Source organism: Silurus aristotelis (genome assembly GCF_946808225.1).
Source record: "Silurus aristotelis genome assembly, chromosome: 7".
Classification (NCBI taxonomy): Eukaryota; Metazoa; Chordata; class Actinopteri; order Siluriformes; family Siluridae; genus Silurus; species Silurus aristotelis.
In genome coordinates, this window is record NC_139580.1 from 31,001,912 (window position 1) to 31,028,881 (window position 26,970).

The following is a 26,970-nucleotide window of genomic DNA, read 5'->3' on the forward strand; positions in this document are numbered from 1 at the left end:
GATTAAATCAGGGAATGTGGAGCTGTCAGGTGGTAATTTTATATATGTATTTATATATTTTACATATGGTTTGTCGAGCATCTATTTACAGATTTATCCCTCGCTGCTCTTTCAATCTCCAATCTTCTAAAAATCCTTCTGCAAAATTCTGGGGTGTGGCTGTGTGTATTTCTGTTTATTCCATTAGTCAGATCAGGCATTGATGTTGGGTGAGGAGGTCTGGAGGTCTTGAATTCAGGGCTCTGTGCAGACCACTCGTGTTATTCTACTTTGAACCTTCACACACTGCATGTTCCTGGAGTTCGCTTCGAGTACAAAGGCATTGCCATTAGAGGTCGACCGATTCATGGGTTTTGCCGATTAATCAGCACAGTCCCGATTGTTTTCCCGGCTCGTGTTATACAGTACGAGAGCGGCCTCTAGAGGCGAATCACTGGAACACCGTAATGTTTATTTGAAGGTTTTTTTTATTTTTTATTCATTTTTGGATTAAAATTTTTTTATTTATTTGGAGCATTATGTTTTGATTCAGATTAAAACTTTTCCTCAATATTGGTTAATATATTTTAGCACATTTAATTGATCAAGTAGTTTTTTTATTGTATATTTTGTAATAAATCTCAGTAACATTTTACATGGAGTGCTATTTGTTTTTTATTTTCCCCAAAATCCGGTTGATTAATCGGTCAACCTTTAATCGCCATGGTGCCACACGTCCTCGTTCCAGTGAATGGAAATTGTGATGATTATAAAGATTATATTAGAGCTTTATCGAATTGTGTGCTTCTAACATTCTAACAGTTATTCTAACAGAACCTCATATGAGCCAGACATACTAGAAAGAAATTAAACAAATATCTGGCGCCCTCTTGTGACCAAAACCGGCACTTCTCAGCAGTTTTCCCTACGAGTTCGTTTCATCCCACACGCTGCACAGAAAAAAAAAACCTCAAAATCTGCTACAAATGTCCTTTTATTATTATCTTAAATAATATCGAAATAAAGGGGCTATGATGATCCACAGAAAAAAAACAAAAACAAACAACAAAAAAGACATGCGTTTGTGACTTTAATTTTTAAAAATGTATATATTTATATATTCCTCTATCTATTTATATTCTTTTCCAGCAGAAATCTATCCAGGGTGATGGAGAAGACCTCGCGTGAGCTCCGCGGGGCTTCTCAGTTAGCCGAGGACAGTGTGAGATTGACCGCTCGGCTTCGGCTTCCTCAGTGTTCAGACTAGAGAAACAGATGCGTATCCAAACAGGCAGTGATTAACGTGTGCTGAAAGGAGCCCGAACATCCAAAAAAATTAAAATGTTTAGGGTTTTTTTTTTTCTTTTTTTACTTTTTTTTTATATAAAAACGTTTCAAAAACAAGAACCTGGATACATTTCTACTTTTACAAAAAATGTGAACAATTCTTTACTATTTAAAAAAAATTTATAAATTGGGAAAAGAAAGGGGTGAAAGTAATAAACACGAAAAAAAAAAAGAAAAAAAAGAAAGAAAAAAAAAACAAAAAAAAACGTATAATCAACTCCCTTTGGTAAAAACAGTAATAAACTTGTCGTGTGTTTTCTTTCACGGCTGTCGCTCTTCCTAAAGTCCACAGTAATCATAAAAAAGAAAAGAAAAAAAATAAAAGAAAAAGAAAAAAGTGGTCTGGCGATAGATATATACACTAGTTATTTACAAATATGAAACTGTTCTGTCTGTTGAGTGTCCAATGTAAATTCTCGTGTGTGTGTGTGTGTGTGTGTGTGTGTGTGTGTGTGTGTGTGTGTGTGTGCTCTAGCTGGTGTATTGGCATTGGGCTTTGTCAGCAACTTTCTAAGGTTTACAGTCAGGGCAGCCGACAGCGACGGCGACGTTTCGTTCGCTCGTTCAACACCGAGACCTTTTTAATCTCTTTCTTTTGTGTTTTAATGTGAAATGTTTGGTGTTCCAGGGGGGAAAATTAAATGCTGATGGTATGGAATCACTCAGCTTTGGCTGGAGAACTCTGTATGTGTTATTCTGTCTCAAAGTTAAGTGCACTTCTGAAAACCCAATTGTTCACCAGGATCTAGAATAGAAAGGGGAATAAATCTGTGCTTTGAGGATTCACATTAAAACCCGTTAATCTGTTCAATATCTCGCTCTGGGGCAGCGAGGATCTCTGTTCAGGTTTGAGACGTCACACGAGCGGTTGTGTTGCCCTTAGAAAGTTGTGGCCAGGCCCGTTTCCTCCTGTGTGCTAAACCTCCTCTCCCCCCTGATGTCCACCGAACCCTGTCTGGCCGCCTCACGGCGTCTTGTAGCTGCTGCTGTATTTCACTCTGTACTTGTTGATGTTCCTGAAGTGGAGCGTTTCAGGGTTGCAGGTCGTCGTGCAGGGTATGAGCCCTTCACGCCCTTCTCCCATCAGCCACTTGGTCGTCTCGGCCGCCACGTCCCGGCTCACGTGCTCCTTCACCCACCCGTCCAGCCAGGTGTGGAAACGCTGGTGCAGCCTCGTGCTCACATGCTCGTGCGACTGCCGAGAAACACAACGCGCCGGACGCCACAGTGAGCGCTCCAATGTAAAAACGATGTGTTTGCATTACTTGTGAGAACTGGACTGAAATACAGTGATTGCATCACAAGATATGCAAATCAGCTTGGAACATCAGCCAATCGTATTGATTTTTTTTTTTTTTGCCTTTACATAAAAATGTGAGACATCACGGTCATAAAGTAATAAAATACAGCACAGTGGAATACTTGAATCTGATTGGTCAGAAGGCTGCATGGGTTTATGTCTGTATACCAGCACAACTCGGTCCGAACGTTACATGAGCAGCATGTTTAATATTACAATCAACAACATCAACACCACACTGCACAACTTTTATCTACCAACACGGATACTTATTAACCCTCTCTCTCATTGTCTCTCCTTTACTCTCCTTCTCTCGAGTTAAACATGCTCCTCAGGTTCCTGTGACGTGTTTCCTGCCCTGTTCTCCTCTTTAGGCCTGCCTGATTCATCCTGACCCCCTACCTCTGGATGGAGTTCTCTTCGTTGGGATGGATTCATGAAGTTATTGAGCAACTCAAGATTTAAAAATTTGGACTGTAAATAATGTCAACAGTCTACTACAGTAGTTCAGGAGTGCAGTTTGCTACTTATCACCCATCACCTCAACAATGATGGAACTGTAATGAATGGACATTTGGTGCCACCCAGACGAGGATGGGTTCCCTTTTGGGTTTGGTTCCTCCTTGTGCCATCTCACAGAGTTCTGTCCCTGCACTGGCTCCCCCATTAGAGATAAACTTATAGGCACTCAACTTTATAACCTCCTTATGTCTGTTGATCTGCTGTGGGACAAAGTCCACTGTCTACAAACACAACTGAATTATACAGACAGTTTAATCCCGGATAGAACAGGAAGTAGCTCATCTCTTGGATGTTTCACGGCACTCACGAGTTGTTATGGTAAAAGGTTGGGCCCTGTGCTGCACTAAAACCCCCCCCGTGTTTATGGATAGGGACTTTACCTGATGCGCTCGCAGCAGTGCTGTGCGTCTGTACATGTAATCCTCCGACTTAAACACGTACACCATCTTGTAGGAGTTCAGCTTGAACATGCACTCCACCTTCACGTTCTCAGAGCTCTCCTTCTTTCCGCCGTCTTTCGCGTCCTTCTCCTGCTGATCGCGTCCTCGCTGACACTTACGGATTCGCCGTAGATTTCTGTAGCAAAAAAAAGAAAGAAGAATCAACGTCCATTACATGCTGCACAGAATGGACCCTTTTACTGTCTAAAACTTTCTTTTTTTTTTAGCTTTTATTTTATTGTATTGTATTTTTTTATTTCGTTATTTATTTAATAATAATTTTATTAATCTTGCTGCTTTTAATTAGCCTATCCAAAACAAGTGATTGCAGTGGATGAAAGCATCAGTTTATTTGAAGCAGGTGCTTTAGCAGATGTTTTAGTGTGGTCACATGTTAGGAGGTTATGGACAGGCCAGAGTTTAGTGGGTGGTGCGTCAGTAATAATGGTCCGTGGGAAACGCAGTTATATAAAGCTAATCATATAAAGATCGAGGCAGTTGCACACAGACAAGCCGAAACTGTCTGCTAATTTGAAACAACACATGTCTTCATTACGGAACAAATCGTTCTGCAAATATTTCCTCAATGTTTTCTGCTGTGAACATTTACTTTCACACCCAGTTTGCCGCTTCATCAGGAAAGGTTTGGGTTGCTCCGGTGTAAATAAACTGTTGTGTTGGGAATCGCAAGGTTTCCTGTGTGAACTTTACTGAAGGGATATTTATATATATATATATATATATATATATATATATATATATATATATATATATATATATATATATATATATATATATATATATATATAAAAATAATAATAATAAAAAAATTAAAATAAAGAAATGAGGAAAAAATAGAAACCTTTAAGGATATAAAAACAATTTATCAGGACTTATCTCAACATATTGGATATAAATACCTTGGAAGAAAAACAGGTTTTTGGGCCAGGTGTTCTCTCAGCTCCAGAGACGTCACATCGGTAGTAAGATACCGGCCCACGTAATCCGACCAGCGCTGGAAAAACACACATTACAAACATTAAAACATTACAGTTAAGATTTACAGCAGTTTTGCAGACGCGCTTATTCAAAGTGAACTGATCAGTTGATGGTGAAGTGCCTTGCTCATGGTCCCCAGCAGTGGCAGCTTGGTGTTGATGGGATGCGAATTCACAACCTTTCTGATCAGAAATACAGCATCTTAACCTATTGACTAGAGGTCGGCTGATTCATCGGCGACGACGGTTCATTGCTGGAACTATGGGCAAAAATCCACAGGAATAGTTTTTCTCCGGATGCGCCATACAGTACGATAGCGGCCTCTAGAGGTGAATCGCTGACACCACATGCAGCTTTTCTCTTTTTTTATTCATTTCATTTTCAACTGTTTTTATTTATTTATAGTGTTATTTTCTGTTTCAGTTTGAATGCACGTCTTATTTTCCTTAATATTTATTAATATAATTATGTCATTTAGCACATTTTCACAATTCAGTACAGATTTAGAAAAAAACAAAAAAAACAACCAAGCAAACTTTGTGGATTGTGAGGAAAAGAGAAGGAACCTCACCTCCGAATCGCCTTGTTCATCCGAGTTCTCCTCATCCGTGTCCAACAGCTCGATTGTCAGCTGCACGTTTCCTCGACTTTTAATAAACATGAGCTGCAGCGAGAAAAGCGGCGTAAAATTCACCGAATGGGACAATCGACTAATTTAAAGATATGATGTTGCTATTGTAATGTAGCTAATTATCACAATATGCGTTTTAGAAATATTATAATAAGTGAACACATTTCACATTTCCTGTATCTTATTTTATACTTGGAACATAAAAGTGTGATGTTTAAAAAGATGTAATGTACATTTGTATATGCAATGTGTAAATATATGCAAAAAATAAATACATTAAACCAATGAGAAAATATACTAAAATAAAAATAAATAAATTAAACCAATGAAAAAATATACTTTGATGTAGCACTTTTGAAATAATTATCAATGTCATTTTGATTACTTTTATCTACATCTTTAATAACAATACAAACGTTTGTGGACACCTGACCATACGATTGTGAGGCGGTTTAATTTTTCAGCATCGCATTGAACATTTAGTCCCCATTTGCTCGTTTAAGAACCTCCACTCTTCTGGGAAGATGTGTGCTAATGGAGATGTGTGCTCATTCAGACACAAAGGTGTTTAGTAAAAGTTAAGTAGGGTGCAATCAGAGTTTGAAGTCATCTAAATTGTTTGAGGGTCAGAGCTCTATAGCAGGAGATCTTTCACTCCAAACCATGTAAAGCAGATCTTCATTGAGCTGCACAGAGACACTGTCAAGGTGGAACAGGTTTGGGTCTCCTAATTCCAGTGAGGGGAAAATGTCATGCTACCACACCCAAACACACTTTCTATATAGTTGCGTGCCTCCAAAATGTGTGGCATCAGTTTAAAGGAAATCCATGAACGAGCGGAACAGTCAGGTGTCCCAATACTTTTGTCCTCATCAGGGCCAAATAAAGAGCAGATCAAATAGCTGGGAATTTTTTTTTTTTACAACAATATTGATCTAAAAGAACTGGATTTAAAAGGGAAAAAATAAAATCCATCAACTAGTTGTAATTCGAGAGGAAGAGAAGCAACATCTGAAGATCTCAGCGACAGGTAGTAGCTGTGTGTTTTTATCTGTGAAGTCTGTTTGTGCACTGTGATGTAGTGTCGCGCTGATGGAGCAGAGGAGTGTTCACCTTAAAGCAGTTCTCGTCAGACATCAGCTGCTCGGCTTTGCGCTGGTAGGTGGACTCGGCGGTGGATCTCGTGGCCTGTGTGGAGATCGAGCCGCCTGTTGCAGTGATGTTGCTCTCGGACAGATACAGATCTGTGACCTGTACGCAGATCTCATCGCTCACGATATGCTGCAGCTGCGCAGAGAGAAACAATCAAGAGCCAATTACTAAATATCGACTGGTGACACACACCACATTTCAATTGCACTTTTGTTACTGGCCAAAGTGCAGAAATAATAAATATATCATTTTATATATTTATATAATACAGAAATAATAAGTCACAAGTACACAAATGATCTCAGCAGTACTGCAGTGAATTCTGAGTGTAAGAGCACGAGATCTGTCTGCTTTGTCAAAAATAGAATGCTAGTTGCGCCACCTACTGATGAAAATTAGAATAGCAACAAGTACTATGGACGACTACTGGGGACTTCGTAAACGGAGCGGATATAAATGGTGTTGTAATGTACCATTGTGCCCATCAAGAGCCAAAAATGATTACCACCACCACCCTGAATTTATTCATACTGGGGGAAAAAAAAAAAAAGATTGAATGAGAGACCAGAGGTCAAAGCACCTTTGCAAACAAAAGTTACGGTAAATATAATAATAATAAAAAGGTAAATATATTTAATGAGTTGGTGTTACATTTTTATTTATCATTTATAAAAAAAATCCACGTGACGGTACGACTCGCGGATTCGCGTTCGGCACAAGAGTTAACGATGTGATGCAGCGATTTAAAAATGTGTGCATCGGATACAAGTTGGCATTTGTGTCGTTTTTAACATATTTGCGTCGATACAATCCGATTTAATTAGATATCGTTATTAGACGATGCTCTGAACTGTTATTCTTTAGAAAGTGGCCAATATTTGATATGTAGATTTTTTATCTCCTCGCTGAACCGTTTCTCGAGCGTGTTCTCTCAGCATCGCTACGGAGACAGAGGCGTGTCCTGAGAGTCACATAGAATACGGATTAACATGGCAGAGGTAGAGCTGCATCTTCCTGCACACAGAACGTCTTTATTGCATTCATTGTGAGGAATTGAATGGAGGCTGCATCTTTAATGTATCATAGGCTGTGTCGAGATACGAATGTGTCGAGATACGAATTGGAATCGAACTCGGTTATGGAAATGAACATCACTAATGTCTGATCATTTCACTTCCAACTAACAGAACTTTGAGAATCACAATGCACATGAACTCTATGTGGTCCTGAAGCCCATACATCATCCTTGTGATCAGGACCACAGAATCTGAAACGAGAATGAAATGTACTCATTTTTATACCAGACACTAGCAAACCCAGACTTTCTCCGAAATCTAAATCAGGTGTTCTTGGGTAAGTTATGGAGAATGGAGTGCATGAACTGTATATAAAGGGTGGGATCGAGACTGGAGAGAGCACCGACCTGTCTGACGATACTCTGGATGAGTTTGTCCATAGTGAAAGCGATGTAGGCGTGTATGGAGAACATCTCTCTCAGGGAGTCCTCGTACTGGGAGGCCTCCATGTTCCCGTCCAGCAAGTTGCGCACCATCTCCAGGAAGGCGGAGTAGTAGTCCTCGACATCTATGTCCACTGGGAGATGGAGAGAGGTTATGACACAACCGAGAACATGTTTCTGAGTCTGGTTATGTGTTCATGTCCTCCTGAAATCCAAACACACAATCAAACATTTACTCACTGGGCTCCTTGAGGCGAAGTTGGACCGCGGGGTTGTCGTTCTTGTCTCGTTTGAGACCGAGCACCTCCCTCTCCCAGTCGCGCTCCTTCAGCTCCTCCTCGATCTGGCGCTCGGCTTGGGTGTACAGGCGCAGGAGGCGCGTGCACAGCGTCTGGTGCAGCCGCAGGAAGATGTACCAGTTGTTGTTGACAAAGAAGAGGTTGTAGGCGTCGTCGCAGGAGCGCAGCTTCTGCGCCGGCGTGTTGGTGAACAGGAGTTTGGACTTGCTGGGACTCCCGGTTACACCGTTGTGCTTTTTGGGACCTCCTTCGACATGCTCGCCGTCCTCCTCGTCCTCCTCGTCCTCCTCTGCGTCTGAGAGCGTGCCTCTCTGAGAGAAGAGCATGTCAGGGACGAGGTGGTGGATGATCTGCTTGATCTTGTACTTGTCCTCTTTCTGGATGCTGGTTTGTCTCTTCACGTGGTGGATAATCAGGGCAGCGGCGTCCTCTAAGATCTGCCGGTCCTCGTAGGTGAAGGTCAGGTGAGGGCCGTTTGCCAGCGTCCCGTTCTCCTCCGGAGCTTGTTCCTGGCGCTTCACAAACAGATTGCGGGAGTTCACATCTAAGCACCTTTTACTAGTTAAAAGTTAAAAACACGCAGTAGCAAAACTGGGTTTCCTGACACGTGTAAATAATCAAAAATAACTCTGAACTTTTAAAATCTACTTCCAAATTGTTGGAGACAACACACATTTATTCACGACGTTCTTCCTTTACTTAAATACAATTAATTTTTTTTATTTCACAGAGATATTCAATAAACGTGTGTTTTACTAAGGCGCAGAGTCTCAAATCATCACCGGACTCTGCCGTGACGCGCGCATCCGACAATTAAAAACGTCCGTGTGGAAACATAGCAAACATTCTGTTTGGTGTCCCGATGATTTACGTCGTTCAAAACACCGTAGTTATTTTAAAACATTTACAAGAATATTGTGTGTTCATGCTCCATGTAGACTTTGGCTTCACTAATAATAAACACATTTTGGAATGTTTTTATTACTCCTAAGCTACATTTAGAACAGATATAAATGTGCGATTAAGTTGTGATTAATCTCATGGCAATCAAGCAATCAATCACGATTAAATATTTTAATAGCCCTAATTATATTTATATATATTTTAAAAATACAATTGTGCATATATACATTTATTAGAGGTCGTCTGATTGATCAGTTTGGCTGATTAATCAGCACCAATAGATGATTGCTGAAAGCTATATGCAGCTTACAGTCCACTGAGCGTCCTCTAGAGGATAATCACAGACACTACAAGCTGTTTGATTTTACAGGTGAGACTGCGCGCTGCACAGCGAGCGCAATATTGTTTTTTTTGAGCTTATAAAAAATTATATTAATATATTTATTTAATGTAGCACAGCTTCATGATTAAGTAATGTTTTTTAATTTTTGTAATAAAGTCCAGTATTCATTTAAAAATCCACTATTGCTCGTCTCTACTGACACATAAAAACTAAATAAAATAAACTAACAAACTAATATAATGAGAATAAAAAGGGGAAAAAAAATTGGTCATTATTTTAGAGTTGCGTTATGTTTTCATTTACTGACATTTTCCCAGAACATGATTACTTTTTAATCATTTTAATTTAAATCTAATAAATAAATAAATAAAAAATCAGTCAGAACAAAATCAATTTGTGTGTAAACTTTCTCCTTCTAATCTGCAGTCTTTCTACAAACGTTCCTGAACACGTGTTACAGAATGCACCTGGAGTAAGTCGGGATGTACCTCGTCGTAAATGCTCTCGATCTCGTTCAGGAGGGTCTTCGAGCGGAGCACCTTGGTGTCGTTCTGCTTGAAGTTGATGCCTTGGTGGTCTAAAGACTTAAGATAGTATTTCTCGTTCTGCTGGCGCCAGATCTTGTTGAAGCCCCGCTGTGCTTCTCTCCATTCATCCTCCTTCAGCTTTAACCTTGAACGCAGACAGAGAACGTCTGTGGGTTACAACCCATACCGAGAGATGAGGCTTTTATACTGCTGCTTTCAGATTAAACTCGATCGTGTGATGCTTTCTGTATGAGGTTATATAACATTTACTTCTCCACCCTCAAGATGTGGGTTTTGTTTTTCCAGCACAAAATACTTTCTGCGCTGATTTTAGGTGTAACATGAACATTCAGTTTGTATTCTCAATTTCAAATCGCGGTTTTCATTGGTTTATTATTAGTCTGAGATCGTGAGACAAATGCCATTAATGTAAATTTTTTGCCCAAAATTACAGAGAGACAGAAATAACCTGCAACTCCAGTTAAAATTAAAATAACCTCACTAACTAATGTGAAAGAGAAGGTGACCTGCTTCTAGAGGTCGGCCAATAGTTGGTTGCTGGAATGATCTTTAAAAACCCATACAGATAGTTTTTCCAGCTTCTGATCAGCTATGGATACAAGAGCGGCCTCTAGTGGCTAATCACTGACACCACATGAGAGAAGCGCTATATTATATTTACTCATTACATAATTAACTGATAATTCATCAGTTATCGGCAAATACATTCCAATCTAGCTATCGCGATCAGTAAAATCCACTATCAGGCAACCTCCACTCCACCTATTACACACCTTTTCAGAATGATAGGGACAGAGGTGGCAGGGTTTTTCTTCAGTCCGTCAATGATGTCCAGAGCTTTGTCGCCATATATCCTGTGTATGGCCTTGCGGTGGATGACCTCGGAAGTGCCTCCGAGCGTGTTGTCCAGCCGGAACTTGGCCTGCTCTTCAGCAGACATGCGCGAGAGCTTCTTCTGCACCGACTCCAGAACCCGGATAGTGGCGAGGTTGGTCTCCAAAACCACGTCCAACTACAGGGGAAAATCCAAAACGTTACAAAATATCACAGGCACCTAACAATATGCACTAGACATGAGATAGATATTTAAACGCCTCGTTCGATGTAGATAGTGTCCTTATTTTCTATTGCGAGGACGTCAAAATGTTTTCTATTAAAATATAAATTGTATACATTTATAAAAAGGGTATACATTTTATACAGTAATTGTTTTTTTTTTTGTTTATTATATGTTCATAATCCATTGTTCCATTTTTAAATACATAAAAAAAAAACATTAAAAAAAAGATTCAGTAGTTTTTTTATATTATTATTTATGCACAATAGGGTTATTAATTAAAATAGAAAATAGACAATATGGGTAAAGGATTATGAACACCTGTTATGTACTTTTTGAACATTTTATATGTAGTCCCCATTTGCTGTTATTTTATCTCCATTCTTCTGGGAAGATGTTCTACTAGATTTCAGAAGTGTAGATCCAGTCACAAGGGCGTTAGTAAAGTCATGTCCTGATTAAGAGTAAGGAGGGATGTTTAACCCTATAGATCCTGCACAATTGTGCACCACTGATTTGGGGAAACCCCCATATGGCCGGGAAAAGTGAGTGTCCCAATACTTTTGATCAAAGTGTGTTTATTCCCTAATTCTAAGGTATTGTCATGATGATCGTTAACGGTGCCGTCTCTGATTGCGTTCTCACCTCGAAGCGCTCGTCCTCACACCTGTAGATGTGCTCTTCATACTGCGTCTTCTTCGAGCTGACGAAAGTTGAGTCCTCTGACCAGGACGGAAACGAAACCCATAAATCATTCAGCACCTGGAGAGGGGAATAAAAAAAAAAGAAAAAAGAAAATCAGATAAGAGCAGGAAATAGGTGTTGCACCCTGAGGGGTCATTTCACTGAGATGATCCATCACCTCTTTACATAGTGGGGATCTTCCTGTGCATTTGGGTTGCTGGTAGCTCTTAGGCAGTGCTCTGTAACTGAAGCCCAGCCTCTTGCACGAGGCGTAGTCTATCTCCATGGCGATGCCCTCCGTCGCCCGCTCTTTGGGGTAGCTCTCCAAGTGGGACATCTCCTTGTAGCCCAGGAAGTTTTTGAACCAGGTGAACAACTCAGGGAACTTTCTGTAGAGATTACGACATTCATTTCTACACAGGTCTCTGACAGGAGTTTGTTCTGTAATTAAAAATGAACAACGTGTAGCGGGAACGATGGGATTGTACGTACCCCAGGAAAGGTAGCACCAGTTGCACAAGCTCAGTGCGAGAGATCACTTCTTGGTTAAAGATGACGAGGCACCGCAGGAAGTTATCGTAAACCTCAGCACTCCGTAAAGCTTTCCGCACCTTCAGGAAAACACAGACACGAGGAAACGTGATGACCCAAAAGACAAAGACAAGCTAGCCGAGCCTCCGGGATGCTAATCCTCACACAAACCTTCTCGAAGAACAGAGACTCTGTGCCGACTCCATGCTTGCTGGTCTCTGAGACAGAAGACTCCTTCTGATTCAGTAACTTGGGCTTTTTCTGAGAAACAGACACGGAGCGTAAAAAAAAATAAGTTTATCAACAAATAAATGCCAAAATTATACAGGAGCTGACGATTACATTTGCAGTCGCCCTAACATTGTGAGATCATGATTAAATCCTGGTGTAAGAGAGAGTCTAACTGGAGGTGCGCTCTGGGGTAGAAGCTAATGAGCAGAATTAGTGCCTGTCTTGTCCTTGAGATTTACAACAATCACTAATCACTATCACTCTCAACAACCAATCACCTATCATTATCACTCTCAACAACCAATCACTGATCACCACTGTTTCTCAACAATCAATCACCGATCATTAACATTCTCAACAATCAATCACCGATCATTAACATTCTCAACAGCCAATCACCGATCATTAATTTTATCAACAATCAATCACCAATCATTAACATTCTCAACAGCCAATCACCGATCATTAATTTTATCAACAATCAATCACCAATCATTAACATTCTCAACAGCCAATCACCGATCATTAATTTTATCAACAATCAATCACCAATCATTAACATTCTCAACAGCCAATCACTGATTATGGCTCGCCTGCTCAGCTTCACTATGACGTAGCCTTATTTGAAGGAGGGGGAAATGCAGCTTAATGCGTCTCAGATTAAAATGCTAAACTTCACCCTCTGTGAAATGCAGCTAGTGTTGAATCGCAGTTAGCAGAAGTTGACAGTGTTGAATCGTTACCTTTACCGGCGGTGTGGTTGCAGCCGAGCCGGAGTGTCTGCGGATCTGACAGCCGTTCTGGTTCGGCCTCTGCTTGTTGTTCAGCTGTGGTTTCTTCACCGTGCTTCCGTGATCGTTCTGCACAGATTCAGCTTTCTCCGCCGTCGTCTTGCTCAGCAGCTAGTGAACACAGAGAGAGACAGCTGGCGAGTAAATACGACCCACACGCCCGTGCCAAAGCGACACGCCCGCTTTAAAATCACAATTCTAATTCTGTGGTGATTTCCTCAAGATCCCTCACCATGGAGCTGCTGGCGTCCGGCAAAAACTGCCCAAACTCCGAGAGCAGGTCCTCCTGGTTTTTGAAGAGCCGGGCCACCTGAGCGTAAACCTCCTGCTCGGTCAGGGCTGGTGTGTAGTTTCCTCCTGCCTCTTTAGCGTTACGTTGTTCCTTCTGCACAAAACAAAGACAGAATGAGAGAAAACAGGTGGGTGTTTACAGTACGGTATTAAACAGAGTTATGGTGTCAGAATTGTGGAAGAAACCCTGGTACCTGGTATGTGTGCAGGATCTCCAGAAAGGCTTTGTAGATGTCTGGTTGGCCCTGGAAGCGGTTTTTGATCTTGTTGACGTAGTTAATGGCATGGTTGAACTCCACAGGCTGGTTGTTCTGCAGCGGAGGGCCGTTGGGGGTGCTGCTGACGGGGGTGTGAGGGTGGAGTGGTGGGGAACGGGGCGAGGCGTACGGTGGGATGGACGGATTGGGCTGACTGCTGGGCGTCAGTGCTGGAGACTGCAACGGCTGAAGAGGACGAGAAGAAAACGAGGTATAAAAATACTCACTCGTTGTGTTTTAATAAAAGAGGGAACACTATGAGACATGGTTATAATGCGGGAAAAATGAAGGTGATCAACAGGGTGGTGCGATGAAGCAGGACACAAGACAAGTGCAAGACCTTTTGCTGATTGCTTTCTAAAAACTGCAAGCATCTTATTTTCTATGGTTTCTCTCTAAACTGGGTAAAAGGTCTTCTCCTAAACTCTATCCGAGTCACTGACTAATATATTTTTCTGCATGAACGTTTACAGTCTATTCTCGTCATTTCTGAGCGTTCCTCTCGGGTGCACTGCTGCTTTGCTGGTTGGAGTTTCTATCCAATCAGATTTCAGCCCTCACATCACGTACTGCCATAGAGCCAGCAGAAATTAACAGCATGGGCGCTTGTTGGATTGAAAACCATGTTGCCTGAAGCTCATTTTTAACAGATCAGGCTGCAATCTGGTCACTCTGAAGCCCCTTAGAGATCACCTCACATTCACATCCTTTGATTGGATGGTCAGAGTGCGCACTAGTCAGAGCTGGCAAACCGCATCTGTAGCAAACTGCACAAACGTAAATATACTTATATATGTAAAATAGCTGTTTTTTTAATTCCACGATGAACTCCATTATCGTCCTCTGAAAGTAACTGGGAACTAAAGTGGGAACTCTCAGTGCTCACAGCTGTACGTGGTGTAACTATGCAGAGCCACACGTCCTATTTATCATGTTGATGTTTTTGTCTGCTTGACAGAACCATACACATTTGTGTATCTTGTATTAGAGCAGTTACAATTTGGTGCTTTGAGTCCAATTCTCTCATACTGACCACTGGATGTTCAACCGGACGCTTCTAAGACGGGTTCCACTCCATGTTGAGTTATTTTCAGATTTTTTTTTTTTTTATCTGTACTGCTACACAAGCTGCACATTGACTCCTAAAATATACCCACGTTTCATTTCTATAGTATGAGAAGATACTAAAAGGGTTGCTGAAATGTGAGGGGTGCATGTTTTTTTATGAGATACTGTATATTAAACACTTAAAATTCTCAAAGGAAAAACTGTATTGATATGAAAATATATGCCTTTAGGGTATATTTAGATATTTGACCTTGCTATAACCTTCTCCAAAATCGAATCGGATCATCTGCTGCTTTAACGCCGATTCTTCTACATAAATCCTACAGCTGCACAAAAACAGCGTGCAAAACGAGAATCGTGGTATAGGCGAAATCTCGACTCTGTGAGAAAACCGAAAGATGGACAGAATCATCCGATCTTAAGCGGACTCTGAACCGGACTCGGACGGATCCAATTTATTATTGTTCTTGTTCAGGTTTTTCAGGTTTCTCCTTTGGTGGGTTTGTTCCGTCTTTAGACATTTTGAACAATTCGGAGAAGTGTTTTGAAGAATTTGTATTGATGTATTGACGTGTGTATTGATTCTGAAAAGCTCAAATGCTTCTAATGATCATTTCCCTTCATGTCTATTCCATTCATACGGTTTGCTGCTGTGCTTATTTTGACACACACACACGCACACACGCACACACACACACACGGTTTTAATGTTATGTTTGTGTGAAAGAATGATGCCATTTCGAAATAAAATCACAGCAAGTTCCGAATTAATTCATCGAGCGAATCTTCACCGTTCTGCATCCTAGTAATGCGTTCTTCCTCTACCTCTGACTTTGTGAGACAGACGTACAGACGTGAGACTGGCACTACCTTGTTTTTCTGCGACGGCTGTGTGGAGGGACTGGAGGCCTGTGTGCTCAGGTGGCTCGGGTGCTGTGCTGGGGTTGTCGAGGGGATGTTCTGCACCGAGATCCCGTGCGGTGTGATGTGGTGGATCTGCCCCGGGGTGGTGACGTTCACCAGGTCATTGGTCTGGACCTCGATTTTGTATCCAGGCGGAAGAAAGGTGTTGAAGCCCATAATGAGGTCGGGGTGGCCCTTAAAGAGCTGCGACACGCGACTGATCACACCCGGAGTGTCGATGCTACCCGGGGAGGTGAGAAGAAGAGTGTAAATAAGTCAGGAAGTGAACAACAGAAACAGATTTTTTTTTTTTTTTTTAAGTTCACCTCTGAGACTTGAACTCCTTCATGATGTCTAGAAAGTCATTGTAAACCTGTGGCTGATTTCCAAACTGCAGCTTCACTTGGTCCAGGTAGGACAGAGCATCCTCAACCTGTTAGAGAACACAAACAGGAGATTTTATGGGCTCTTATTGGAAATGGAACTCAAATGTCCAAATTAATGTCCTGTAGTCCCAGAAAAAAAATCGAAGCGTGAACAAAAATACACTGACATTGTGATTGGTTGCTGGATTACCCACACAACCCTCTGATGGTGGAGAACATCTTTCAGTCTTGGGTGAGTAATTCAGAAAATTCTGATAAAGCGACCAAAACTCCATGTCATGTGATAAACGATGCCTTTTGATCTTAGAAATGAAAGGCGATGTGAATACACACTAAAGTGTACAGATCATCACACAAAGATACAGCAGGAAATATAGAAAAACACTTTGGATCAACAAACAAACAAACAAAGAAAGTGCAGAGGCCACACTGCAATATGCACGTTCGCAAATCCCATTAAATCGCAATACAGCAGGACGTCGGTACGCTGAGGGACAATATACATTTACGGAATCTCCCAGACATTGTTCAATATTTAAAATTAGTGTATCAACTATGAGGTTTTTCCTCGTCACTGGCTCACTCATTATGGATCAACTTTCATGGAATGATTTAGGATGCAGAAATGTATCTTCAAATTTAAGTTCTACTTGTGTAAGCCAGGAACAGGAGTCTGAGGCTGGACAAAGTCGCACCCACATGGTGATGCAGAACATGTCATGTGCAAGTTGAGGTTGGAACACTATTGGACCAAAGGTTTATAGACACCTGACCATCACAACCAGACGCCATCACAAACCGTGCTCTGTGCACAGGGGCATCATCATGCAGGAGCAGGTTTGGCCCTCTTCATACCAGAGTGCACTGATACTGCATACAAAGTCATCTGAGAAAACTTTTGGAAGACCATACATAGGAGGTGTAATGGTCAGGTGCCCATATACCTTTGACCAAACAGTGCAGATTTAAGGTTGGATAACAGATTCCTACCTTGAGTCTCTGGAACTGCTGCTGGCCCGGTGCAGAAGCACTAGGATTGGGAGGGTGACTGTGACCCTGGACCAGTGAGGGGACGTGTGGCTGCACAGTAGTGCTGTGGTGATGGGAGCTGCTGTGAGCTGCAGGGTTTGGAGTGTGGCCATGACCTCCAGAGCTCTGAGCCACAGCTGCAACCTACAGAGAAGCATCGCAAAACAGACCGGGAGTAAGCCAAGGCCAGGGAACTCTCAACATAGACCAGCATGTTTTCATCACTGCACAAGGAGATCTGCACCACCAAACGTGCAGTTTTGATTCACTGGCTTCACTGGGATATTTATCCCAGCAATTGGAAATGTTGTGTGAAATTGGGTGACTGTAAATGCAGTCAAACTGAGTGATTGGAAAAGATTAGGATTAATTGCAGAGACCGGGAACGCCGTGTGTTAGTGAGAGACCGGGAACGCCGTGTGTTAGTGAGAGACCGGGAACGCCGTGTGTTAGTGAGAGACCGGGAACGCCGTGTGTTAGTGAGAGACCGGGAACGCCGTGTGTTAGTGAGAGACCGGGAACGCCGTGTGTTAGTGAGAGACCGGGAACGCCGTGTGTTAGTGAGAGACCGGGAACGCCGTGTGTTAGTGAGAGACCGGGAACGCCGTGTGTTAGTGAGAGACCGGGAACGCCGTGTGTTAGTGAGAGACCGGGAACGCCGTGTGTTAGTGAGAGACCGGGAACGCCGTGTGTTAGTGAGAGACCGGGAACGCCGTGTGTTAGTGAGAGACCGGGAACGCCGTGTGTTAGTGAGAGACCGGGAACGCCGTGTGTTAGTGAGAGACCGGGAACGCCGTGTGTTAGTGAGAGACCGGGAACGCCGTGTGTTAGTGAGAGACCGGGAACGCCGTGTGTTAGTGAGAGACCGGGAACGCCGTGTGTTAGTGAGAGACCGGGAACGCCGTGTGTTAGTGAGAGACCGGGAACGCCGTGTGTTAGTGAGAGACCGGGAACGCCGTGTGTTAGTGAGAGACCGGGAACGCCGTGTGTTAGTGAGAGACCGGGAACGCCGTGTGTTAGTGAGAGACCGGGAACGCCGTGTGTTAGTGAGAGACCGGGAACGCCGTGTGTTAGTGAGAGACCGGGAACGCCGTGTGTTAGTGAGAGACCGGGAACGCCGTGTGTTAGTGAGAGACCGGGAACGCCGTGTGTTAGTGAGAGACCGGGAACGCCGTGTGTTAGTGAGAGACCGGGAACGCCGTGTGTTAGTGAGAGACCGGGAACGCCGTGTGTTAGTGAGAGACCGGGAACGCCGTGTGTTAGTGAGAGACCGGGAACGCCGTGTGTTAGTGAGAGACCGGGAACGCCGTGTGTTAGTGAGAGACCGGGAACGCCGTGTGTTAGTGAGAGACCGGGAACGCCGTGTGTTAGTGAGAGACCGGGAACGCCGTGTGTTAGTGAGAGACCGGGAACGCCGTGTGTTAGTGAGAGACCGGGAACGCCGTGTGTTAGTGAGAGACCGGGAACGCCGTGTGTTAGTGAGAGACCGGGAACGCCGTGTGTTAGTGAGAGACCGGGAACGCCGTGTGTTAGTGAGAGACCGGGAACGCCGTGTGTTAGTGAGAGACCGGGAACGCCGTGTGTTAGTGAGAGACCGGGAACGCCGTGTGTTAGTGAGAGACCGGGAACGCCGTGTGTTAGTGAGAGACCGGGAACGCCGTGTGTTAGTGAGAGACCGGGAACGCCGTGTGTTAGTGAGAGACCGGGAACGCCGTGTGTTAGTGAGAGACCGGGAACGCCGTGTGTTAGTGAGAGACCGGGAACGCCGTGTGTTAGTGAGAGACCGGGAACGCCGTGTGTTAGTGAGAGACCGGGAACGCCGTGTGTTAGTGAGAGACCGGGAACGCCGTGTGTTAGTGAGAGACCGGGAACGCCGTGTGTTAGTGAGAGACCGGGAACGCCGTGTGTTAGTGAGAGACCGGGAACGCCGTGTGTTAGTGAGAGACCGGGAACGCCGTGTGTTAGTGAGAGACCGGGAACGCCGTGTGTTAGTGAGAGACCGGGAACGCCGTGTGTTAGTGAGAGACCGGGAACGCCGTGTGTTAGTGAGAGACCGGGAACGCCGTGTGTTAGTGAGAGACCGGGAACGCCGTGTGTTAGTGAGAGACCGGGAACGCCGTGTGTTAGTGAGAGACCGGGAACGCCGTGTGTTAGTGAGAGACCGGGAACGCCGTGTGTTAGTGAGAGACCGGGAACGCCGTGTGTTAGTGAGAGACCGGGAACGCCGTGTGTTAGTGAGAGACCGGGAACGCCGTGTGTTAGTGAGAGACCGGGAACGCCGTGTGTTAGTGAGAGACCGGGAACGCCGTGTGTTAGTGAGAGACCGGGAACGCCGTGTGTTAGTGAGAGACCGGGAACGCCGTGTGTTAGTGAGAGACCGGGAACGCCGTGTGTTAGTGAGAGACCGGGAACGCCGTGTGTTAGTGAGAGACCGGGAACGCCGTGTGTTAGTGAGAGACCGGGAACGCCGTGTGTTAGTGAGAGACCGGGAACGCCGTGTGTTAGTGAGAGACCGGGAACGCCGTGTGTTAGTGAGAGACCGGGAACGCCGTGTGTTAGTGAGAGACCGGGAACGCCGTGTGTTAGTGAGAGACCGGGAACGCCGTGTGTTAGTGAGAGACCGGGAACGCCGTGTGTTAGTGAGAGACCGGGAACGCCGTGTGTTAGTGAGAGACCGGGAACGCCGTGTGTTAGTGAGAGACCGGGAACGCCGTGTGTTAGTGAGAGACCGGGAACGCCGTGTGTTAGTGAGAGACCGGGAACGCCGTGTGTTAGTGAGAGACCGGGAACGCCGTGTGTTAGTGAGAGACCGGGAACGCCGTGTGTTAGTGAGAGACCGGGAACGCCGTGTGTTAGTGAGAGACCGGGAACGCCGTGTGTTAGTGAGAGACCGGGAACGCCGTGTGTTAGTGAGAGACCGGGAACGCCGTGTGTTAGTGAGAGACCGGGAACGCCGTGTGTTAGTGAGAGACCGGGAACGCCGTGTGTTAGTGAGAGACCGGGAACGCCGTGTGTTAGTGAGAGACCGGGAACGCCGTGTGTTAGTGAGAGACCGGGAACGCCGTGTGTTAGTGAGAGACCGGGAACGCCGTGTGTTAGTGAGAGACCGGGAACGCCGTGTGTTAGTGAGAGACCGGGAACGCCGTGTGTTAGTGAGAGACCGGGAACGCCGTGTGTTAGTGAGAGACCGGGAACGCCGTGTGTTAGTGAGAGACCGGGAACGCCGTGTGTTAGTGAGAGACCGGGAACGCCGTGTGTTAGTGAGAGACCGGGAACGCCGTGTGTTAGTGAGAGACCGGGAACGCCGTGTGTTAGTGAGAGACCGGGAACGCCGTGTGTTAGTGAGAGACCGGGAACGCCGTGTGTTAGTGAGAGACCGGGAACGCCGTGTGTTAGTGAGAGACCGGGAACGCCGTGTGTTAGTGAGAGACCGGGAACGCCGTGTGTTAGTGAGAGACCGGGAACGCCGTGTGTTAGTGAGAGACCGGGAACGCCGTGTGTTAGTGAGAGACCGGGAACGCCGTGTGTTAGTGAGAGACCGGGAACGCCGTGTGTTAGTGAGAGACCGGGAACGCCGTGTGTTAGTGAGAGACCGGGAACGCCGTGTGTTAGTGAGAGACCGGGAACGCCGTGTGTTAGTGAGAGACCGGGAACGCCGTGTGTTAGTGAGAGACCGGGAACGCCGTGTGTTAGTGAGAGACCGGGAACGCCGTGTGTTAGTGAGAGACCGGGAACGCCGTGTGTTAGTGAGAGACCGGGAACGCCGTGTGTTAGTGAGAGACCGGGAACGCCGTGTGTTAGTGAGAGACCGGGAACGCCGTGTGTTAGTGAGAGACCGGGAACGCCGTGTGTTAGTGAGAGACCGGGAACGCCGTGTGTTAGTGAGAGACCGGGAACGCCGTGTGTTAGTGAGAGACCGGGAACGCCGTGTGTTAGTGAGAGACCGGGAACGCCGTGTGTTAGTGAGAGACCGGGAACGCCGTGTGTTAGTGAGAGACCGGGAACGCCGTGTGTTAGTGAGAGACCGGGAACGCCGTGTGTTAGTGAGAGACCGGGAACGCCGTGTGTTAGTGAGAGACCGGGAACGCCGTGTGTTAGTGAGAGACCGGGAACGCCGTGTGTTAGTGAGAGACCGGGAACGCCGTGTGTTAGTGAGAGACCGGGAACGCCGTGTGTTAGTGAGAGACCGGGAACGCCGTGTGTTAGTGAGAGACCGGGAACGCCAGTGAGATTGGGAATACTGCATGTAAATGAGAGACTGGGAATGTTACGGGTAAATGAGAGATTGGGAATACTACATGTAAATTGGAGATTGGGAATGCTACGGGTAAATGAGAGATTGGGAATACTGCATTTAATTAGAGATTGGGAATGCTTAGGGTAAATGAGAGTTTGGGAATACTGCATGTAAATGAGAGATTGGGAATGCTAAGAGTAAATAAAAGAATGAGAATACTGCATGTAAATGAGAGACTGGGAATGCTAAGAGTAAATGGGAGATTGGGAATACTGCATGTAAATGAGAGACTGGGAATGCTAAGGGTAAATAATAGTTTGGGAATACTGCATGTAAATGAGAGACTGGGAATGCTACAGGTTAATGAGACATTGGGAATATTGCATGTAAATGAGAGACTGGAAATGCTAAAAGTAAATAAAAGAATAAGAATACTGCATGTAAATGAGAGATTGGGAATGCTACAGGTTAATGAGACATTGGGAATATTGCATGTAAATGAGAGACTGGGAATGCTAAAAGTAAATAAAAGAATAAGAATACTGCATGTAAATGAGAGACTGGGAATGCTACAGGTTAATGAGACATTGGGAATATTGCATGTAAATGAGAGACTGGGAATGCTAAAAGTAAATAAAAGAATAAGAATACTGCATGTAAATGAGAGATTGGGAATGCTACGGGTAAATGAGAGATTGGGAATGCCATCGGCGAGCCATTGCAAATGCCGTCTGCGACTGAGTGATTGGATAATCCTGTGTGTAACTAATTGGGAATGGTGTGTACCTGGTAGCTCTGGGGTACAGGGTACTGGATGCCAGAGGTGGGCTGCACGTTGTCAGTCACAGTAGCCTCATGCACGGGTGGTGCTGGAGCCAGAACCCTGTGCTGGAAGCCCTCGGTGCCTCCTGGGTGCCTGCGCTGCTGCGCCGCAAAACCCGTATCCTGATCATCCAAACGCCGCTTCATCATGAACTCATACTCGAGGGCACGAAGACCTGCAGGGTGACACGACAAAGTAAATACATTCAGCAATAAATCTGAGAAAAATGTCCCTCAGTGAGGGAACATCAAAGAACAAGAAAAAGTAACATTCCAGAGAACAAGCCATTTATTGTGCACTTCAGGTGTTCATTCCCATTAAGTTTATTAGGAGACAAAAGCAAGATCTGGAGATGCAAAACCTTTAGTTCCAACATCTCAGTGACCTGCTAATTCCACCAGAACAAAGTGTCGTCACCTCTGGGTATAAATTTGGCAGAAGACGATACATTAGGGGTGAAGCGGGACATGTGTTCGTGCCCTACTGTTTCAGTAAAGGGCTTTTGGTTCAGTACACATGCACAAACGTGAAAAAGTGACGGACAGCAAGTTTGTTTAGACTTTAGGTGCAGCGTCAAACTTATAAGCACTAAATTTACCCATTCCAAGTGTATACTCTCTGTGAAGCTGATTTGGGACAATGTCTAGGGTTAAACGCGCTGAAAGACCCATAAAGGTTTTAGATGAGGCAGATGTCATTACTATGTGCACCAGTAATAACCTGATGGTTCTTGATCTGATTCAGCCAGATGTCGGTCTGGAAAACGTCCCGGCAAAATCCCGAGCCTCTCTTTTTTAAACAACTTCTCTGCTTTGTTATACAGAGAGGGAACATTTCAGCAGGCAAAAGTCCGAGTCCTCGGATGCACGCGTTCCAGCTGTTTCACACGTATCCTCGCATGGTATCCTTTCCCGCCTGTATCCACTCGCTTGAATAACAAGACCCCTGAGTGATCGGATCACCGCCCTGAAACACCCTTTTCCCTCTTCAAAAGTGCACGTAATGCCTGTTCAGCGCAAACTTCACTAACACGGCATGGAAAACAAGGAAATCAACTTCCGTCACCAACTCCACCATCGATCAAAGATTCTTCTCATGGGGACGAGTAGATCATGGATCCTTCTCCCCACACGGGTACACGAGACAGCAGAGACACGCCGGACCGTGCTCACACCTGTACTCAGTGCTGTACTTCAGATCAGATCATACGGAACACACTGGACTGCATGGTGTGAACAGGGTCATGGTTGCTTTATGATTTATCTCTAATAATAATCGCTTCTGATCAGGGTGAGCGTCGCGGTGACACACAACATCTTCAGATCGTTCTTCTTAATCCTACCAAGAGTTCCTGGTCATGTGACCTTCCTTCCTGACCATCGTTTACCGTTCAGGAACGTACAGGTTTGTGGGAACAGCGAGGACACACCAAAGACTCTACAAGGTTCGATCGCACATTTCACACACGTCGAAGCAACACACAGATCCAAACTTGTGCACTTTGACGACTTTATTTACTTCTGAGCGCTCAGTAAAAACGATCTCAGTGCGTAGTGTTTGTATCAGAGACAAACCTCAGAGTGTGTGTGTCCTTATGATAGTTTGGCCACGGTGTGTGTGTGTGTGTGTGTGCCCCTTGCTCTCAGGAGTGTGTGAGAAGGGCGAACCTCAGGCTGGAGTTCTGCGCACGCACACACGCACGCACGCACGCACACACACACACACACACACGGCATGCTGCAGAGCTGAGCATTACGCCATTGTGCTGCCTTTACACGCACGCACACACACACAAAACCAAGGCGCCGCCTACTATCACACACGTACAGACACACACTTTCTCTCGTACAAACTCACAGCGTTCGCGTGTACAAGCAGCACAACCAACACACACACACACACCTGACGTCATTTCTAATTCACCACACTAGTTCAGTGCGTGTGTGTGTGTCCACCCCTTCCCCCTTGCGCCGACAGGCCTGTCACACACCATCAAACCTTCAATAAGCTGCTAATACAACACACACACACACAGTAAGGGGCTTATTATTATTATTCGGAAAATAAACGCGATGGTTATGTGTGTGTGTGCTGGAAGACAACTTTGCTATGGAGTTATAGTGCAGATTTCGACGCATGCGCTATAGCCATGCACACGACGAGAGCTCGCGGCTTAGACGCTTATACACACACACGCGCGCGCGCACACAAACACACGACACGCACACACATATATACCCTGTATTAATCCACAGCATAAAATCAGTGTTTCTTTTAATAAAAAAAATCGAGTCTGGTTTCCTCCAAAGCCCCGGAGCGACCATTTCACACTCACCTCCTGGGCAGTTGCTAAGCTAGGTCGAGTTTCTGAGCTTCACCAGCGCGACTTCACCCAAAAAAACCCATCAACTTCACACAGTTTCGACACTAAAATCCTGCGTGTGTGAGAGGGGAGTGTGCGCTCCGTCCTGAGGACATGCTCGATAAAAAAAAAAATCCAAAAATTTATGCTTTAATATATATTTTCCTAAAACAATACAAAAAACGGAGGAAAAAAATCTCTCCTGAAAACAACCCAGTCGGGCTCTTCGTCGAAAGGCGTGGCTTTCTCCTTAACGCCCGCCTACACCTGTGATTAGTGGAAGACGCACTTCGGGTCGCTCTGATTGGACGGTTTAAACGCCAGTCACGTGAATCGATGTCTACATAGGTTCGTCCCATCATGCCCGCCATTCAGAATCTCACCCTCCCACATATACAAAGTTTAAACCAGTGATATTAACAATGTTAAGGATTTATGTACGAGTGTAAATACAGTTACAATCGTCTCTAAAAATCCATTTGACCATTTCAAAGTGCGCATGCGTGTATGTGTATAGGGCTCATGTTGGCCGACGTGCCTTTTTCCCCACACATGAGGCGGAGCAGGTGATTCATTTAAACCCTATTAGTTCTGTTTTAAAATTAAATGACAAAAACGGCGACTTCCTGAACTTATTTTCACACGTGACTCCGCCAACTTGTGCTGCCTAACCGCTGCCTACGTTTTACATACACAGCCAGGGAAGCAGTACAAACCCCACCCACCTTTTCTCCATTTTTAGACTTGGGCCAATCAGAGCGCTCGAACTCCCCGCCCATTTGAAAGGCGGAAAGCCGAGAGAAACAACAAAATCGACCCACCCCCCCCAGTTTGTCTCTGTGTTTAGGCTTGGACCAATCAGATTGCTCGAACGCGAATGACCGCCCACTTGACACTCCAGACCACTCCGCCTTTCAAATGGGCGGGGTGTTTAAGTTCACGCGTTCCGATTCGTCAGAAAAACAGCGCCCTCCCACGAGGGGCGGGGTCAACACAATCACTTTGGCCGGGATTCCTTCGCGATGCACACTCTGACTGAGACCGCGGGGTCGGGGCTCGCGCAGGTCGGCGACATTTTGGCTCTTCAGTCGGATATACGACATGAAGCGCTATAACGGTGGATATGGGTTGATCCGCTGGCCAAAAAGTCACCCATGTCTCCTTTACACACACACGGATTCACAGCTCCGTCCCACCGAACAATAGATTGTGGAGTGGAACAGAGTCCCACACTCACACCGCGACATGGTCCTGATTCCACGCGGTCTGGTTCTGACTTCTCTTCCCCCAAATCCGGATTCAAACTATTTCCCGTGAATTTAACACGAAAACAGTCCACAGCGACTCCACAACACAACTCCATCCTCCCTCTTTCCTCATCCCTCCGTTAACTATCACCCCTCTGAGAAAGAGCGGGTTCGGGTTAAAGGCGGAGGAGATTCTCACACACACACACACACACACACACACAGAAGAAAAGCTCTCCTGGATGTGAACGCGTGTGTTTGGCACGTATTCAGCGGCCGCCTAGCAGTCTGAGCAGCTGTATCTGCCCTTGCAGAGCGCATTAGCCGACCGGAGAGCCGCCGTGTCGCAGCTCCCGGACCTCCCCGGACCCCCCGCTCGCCCTGTACCCGCTACAAACTCGGACATTCCGCGGTGTTTTTTCTTCTCCAGCTGTTACGTACCTGCGAAAAAGAAGCCTCTCACTCTGGATTCGTGTTTGTAACAAAATCGCTGGACACGCCCCCAATGCCTTCTGATTGGCCGTCGAAGTGGGTGACGTCATGGCCACTCGAAAAAGTGCCGCCAAATACTGACAGAACGCACAGGAACTTAGTAGAACAGAACGACTGGGAGAATGACGTAAAAAGTGAACACACCACAGATGGAGGCTTTTGTCCAGGTTCACTCCAGGTTCTCAAGTTTCTTCCTGGTCCTTTAGTTTCCTGAAGTTTCAATGTTCTTCCCAGGTTCTTAAGTTTCTTCCATGTCCTTAAGTTTTAATGTTTCTTCCAGGTTCGATGGTTCAGTCAAGGTTCTTAAGTTTCTTCCAGGTCCTCTGGTTCTCTTCAGGTACTAAATTTCATTCAGGTTTTCTGGTTCATTCCAGGTCCTCTGGTTTCCTTAAGTTCCAATGTTTCTTCCAGGTTCTCAGGGTCAGTTCAAGTCATAAAGTGTCTTCTAGGTTCTCTCTTGGTCACTCCAATTTCTAATGTCCTCCAGGTTATAAAGTTTCTTTGCTGGTTTTTTCAAGTTTCAACATTTCTTCCAGCGCTTCTGGCTTTCTCCAGGTTCTAATGATTCTTCCAGGTTCTTAGGGTCAGTTCAAGTCGTAAAGTGTCTTCCAGATTCTCTCTTGGTCACTCCGTTTTCTAATGTCCTCCAGGTTATAAAG

General features: G+C 45.1%; 1 protein-coding gene across 3 annotated transcripts; it reads right to left on the bottom strand.

Annotated features, from left to right (window-relative positions):
* Positions 1-1,323: 1,323 nt before the first annotated feature.
* On the bottom strand, positions 1,324-26,402 carry sin3aa (SIN3 transcription regulator family member Aa). 3 transcript variants are annotated; one of them, XM_083546176.1, is made up of 21 exons: positions 26,261-26,402; positions 22,174-22,385; positions 17,112-17,294; positions 16,062-16,168; positions 15,703-15,976; positions 13,702-13,950; positions 13,449-13,601; positions 13,169-13,327; positions 12,366-12,455; positions 12,156-12,274; positions 11,842-12,052; positions 11,625-11,741; positions 10,696-10,934; positions 9,863-10,046; positions 8,070-8,643; positions 7,794-7,963; positions 6,332-6,505; positions 5,159-5,251; positions 4,509-4,603; positions 3,529-3,724; positions 1,324-2,521 (listed from the first exon to the last, which is right to left on the bottom strand). In XM_083546176.1, the coding sequence occupies exons 2-21, from the start codon at positions 22,357-22,359 to the stop codon at positions 2,291-2,293; spliced, it is 3,804 nt and encodes a 1,267-aa protein (XP_083402302.1). In that variant the 5' UTR covers positions 22,360-22,385; positions 26,261-26,402; the 3' UTR covers positions 1,324-2,290. The 3 variants fall into 3 exon arrangements, with proteins under 3 accessions (XP_083402302.1, XP_083402304.1, XP_083402303.1); XM_083546178.1 differs by lacking the exon at positions 26,261-26,402 and adding an exon at positions 24,546-25,345 and having other exon boundaries at positions 13,175-13,327; XM_083546177.1 differs by lacking the exon at positions 26,261-26,402 and adding an exon at positions 24,546-25,344.
* Positions 26,403-26,970: the final 568 nt, after the last annotated feature.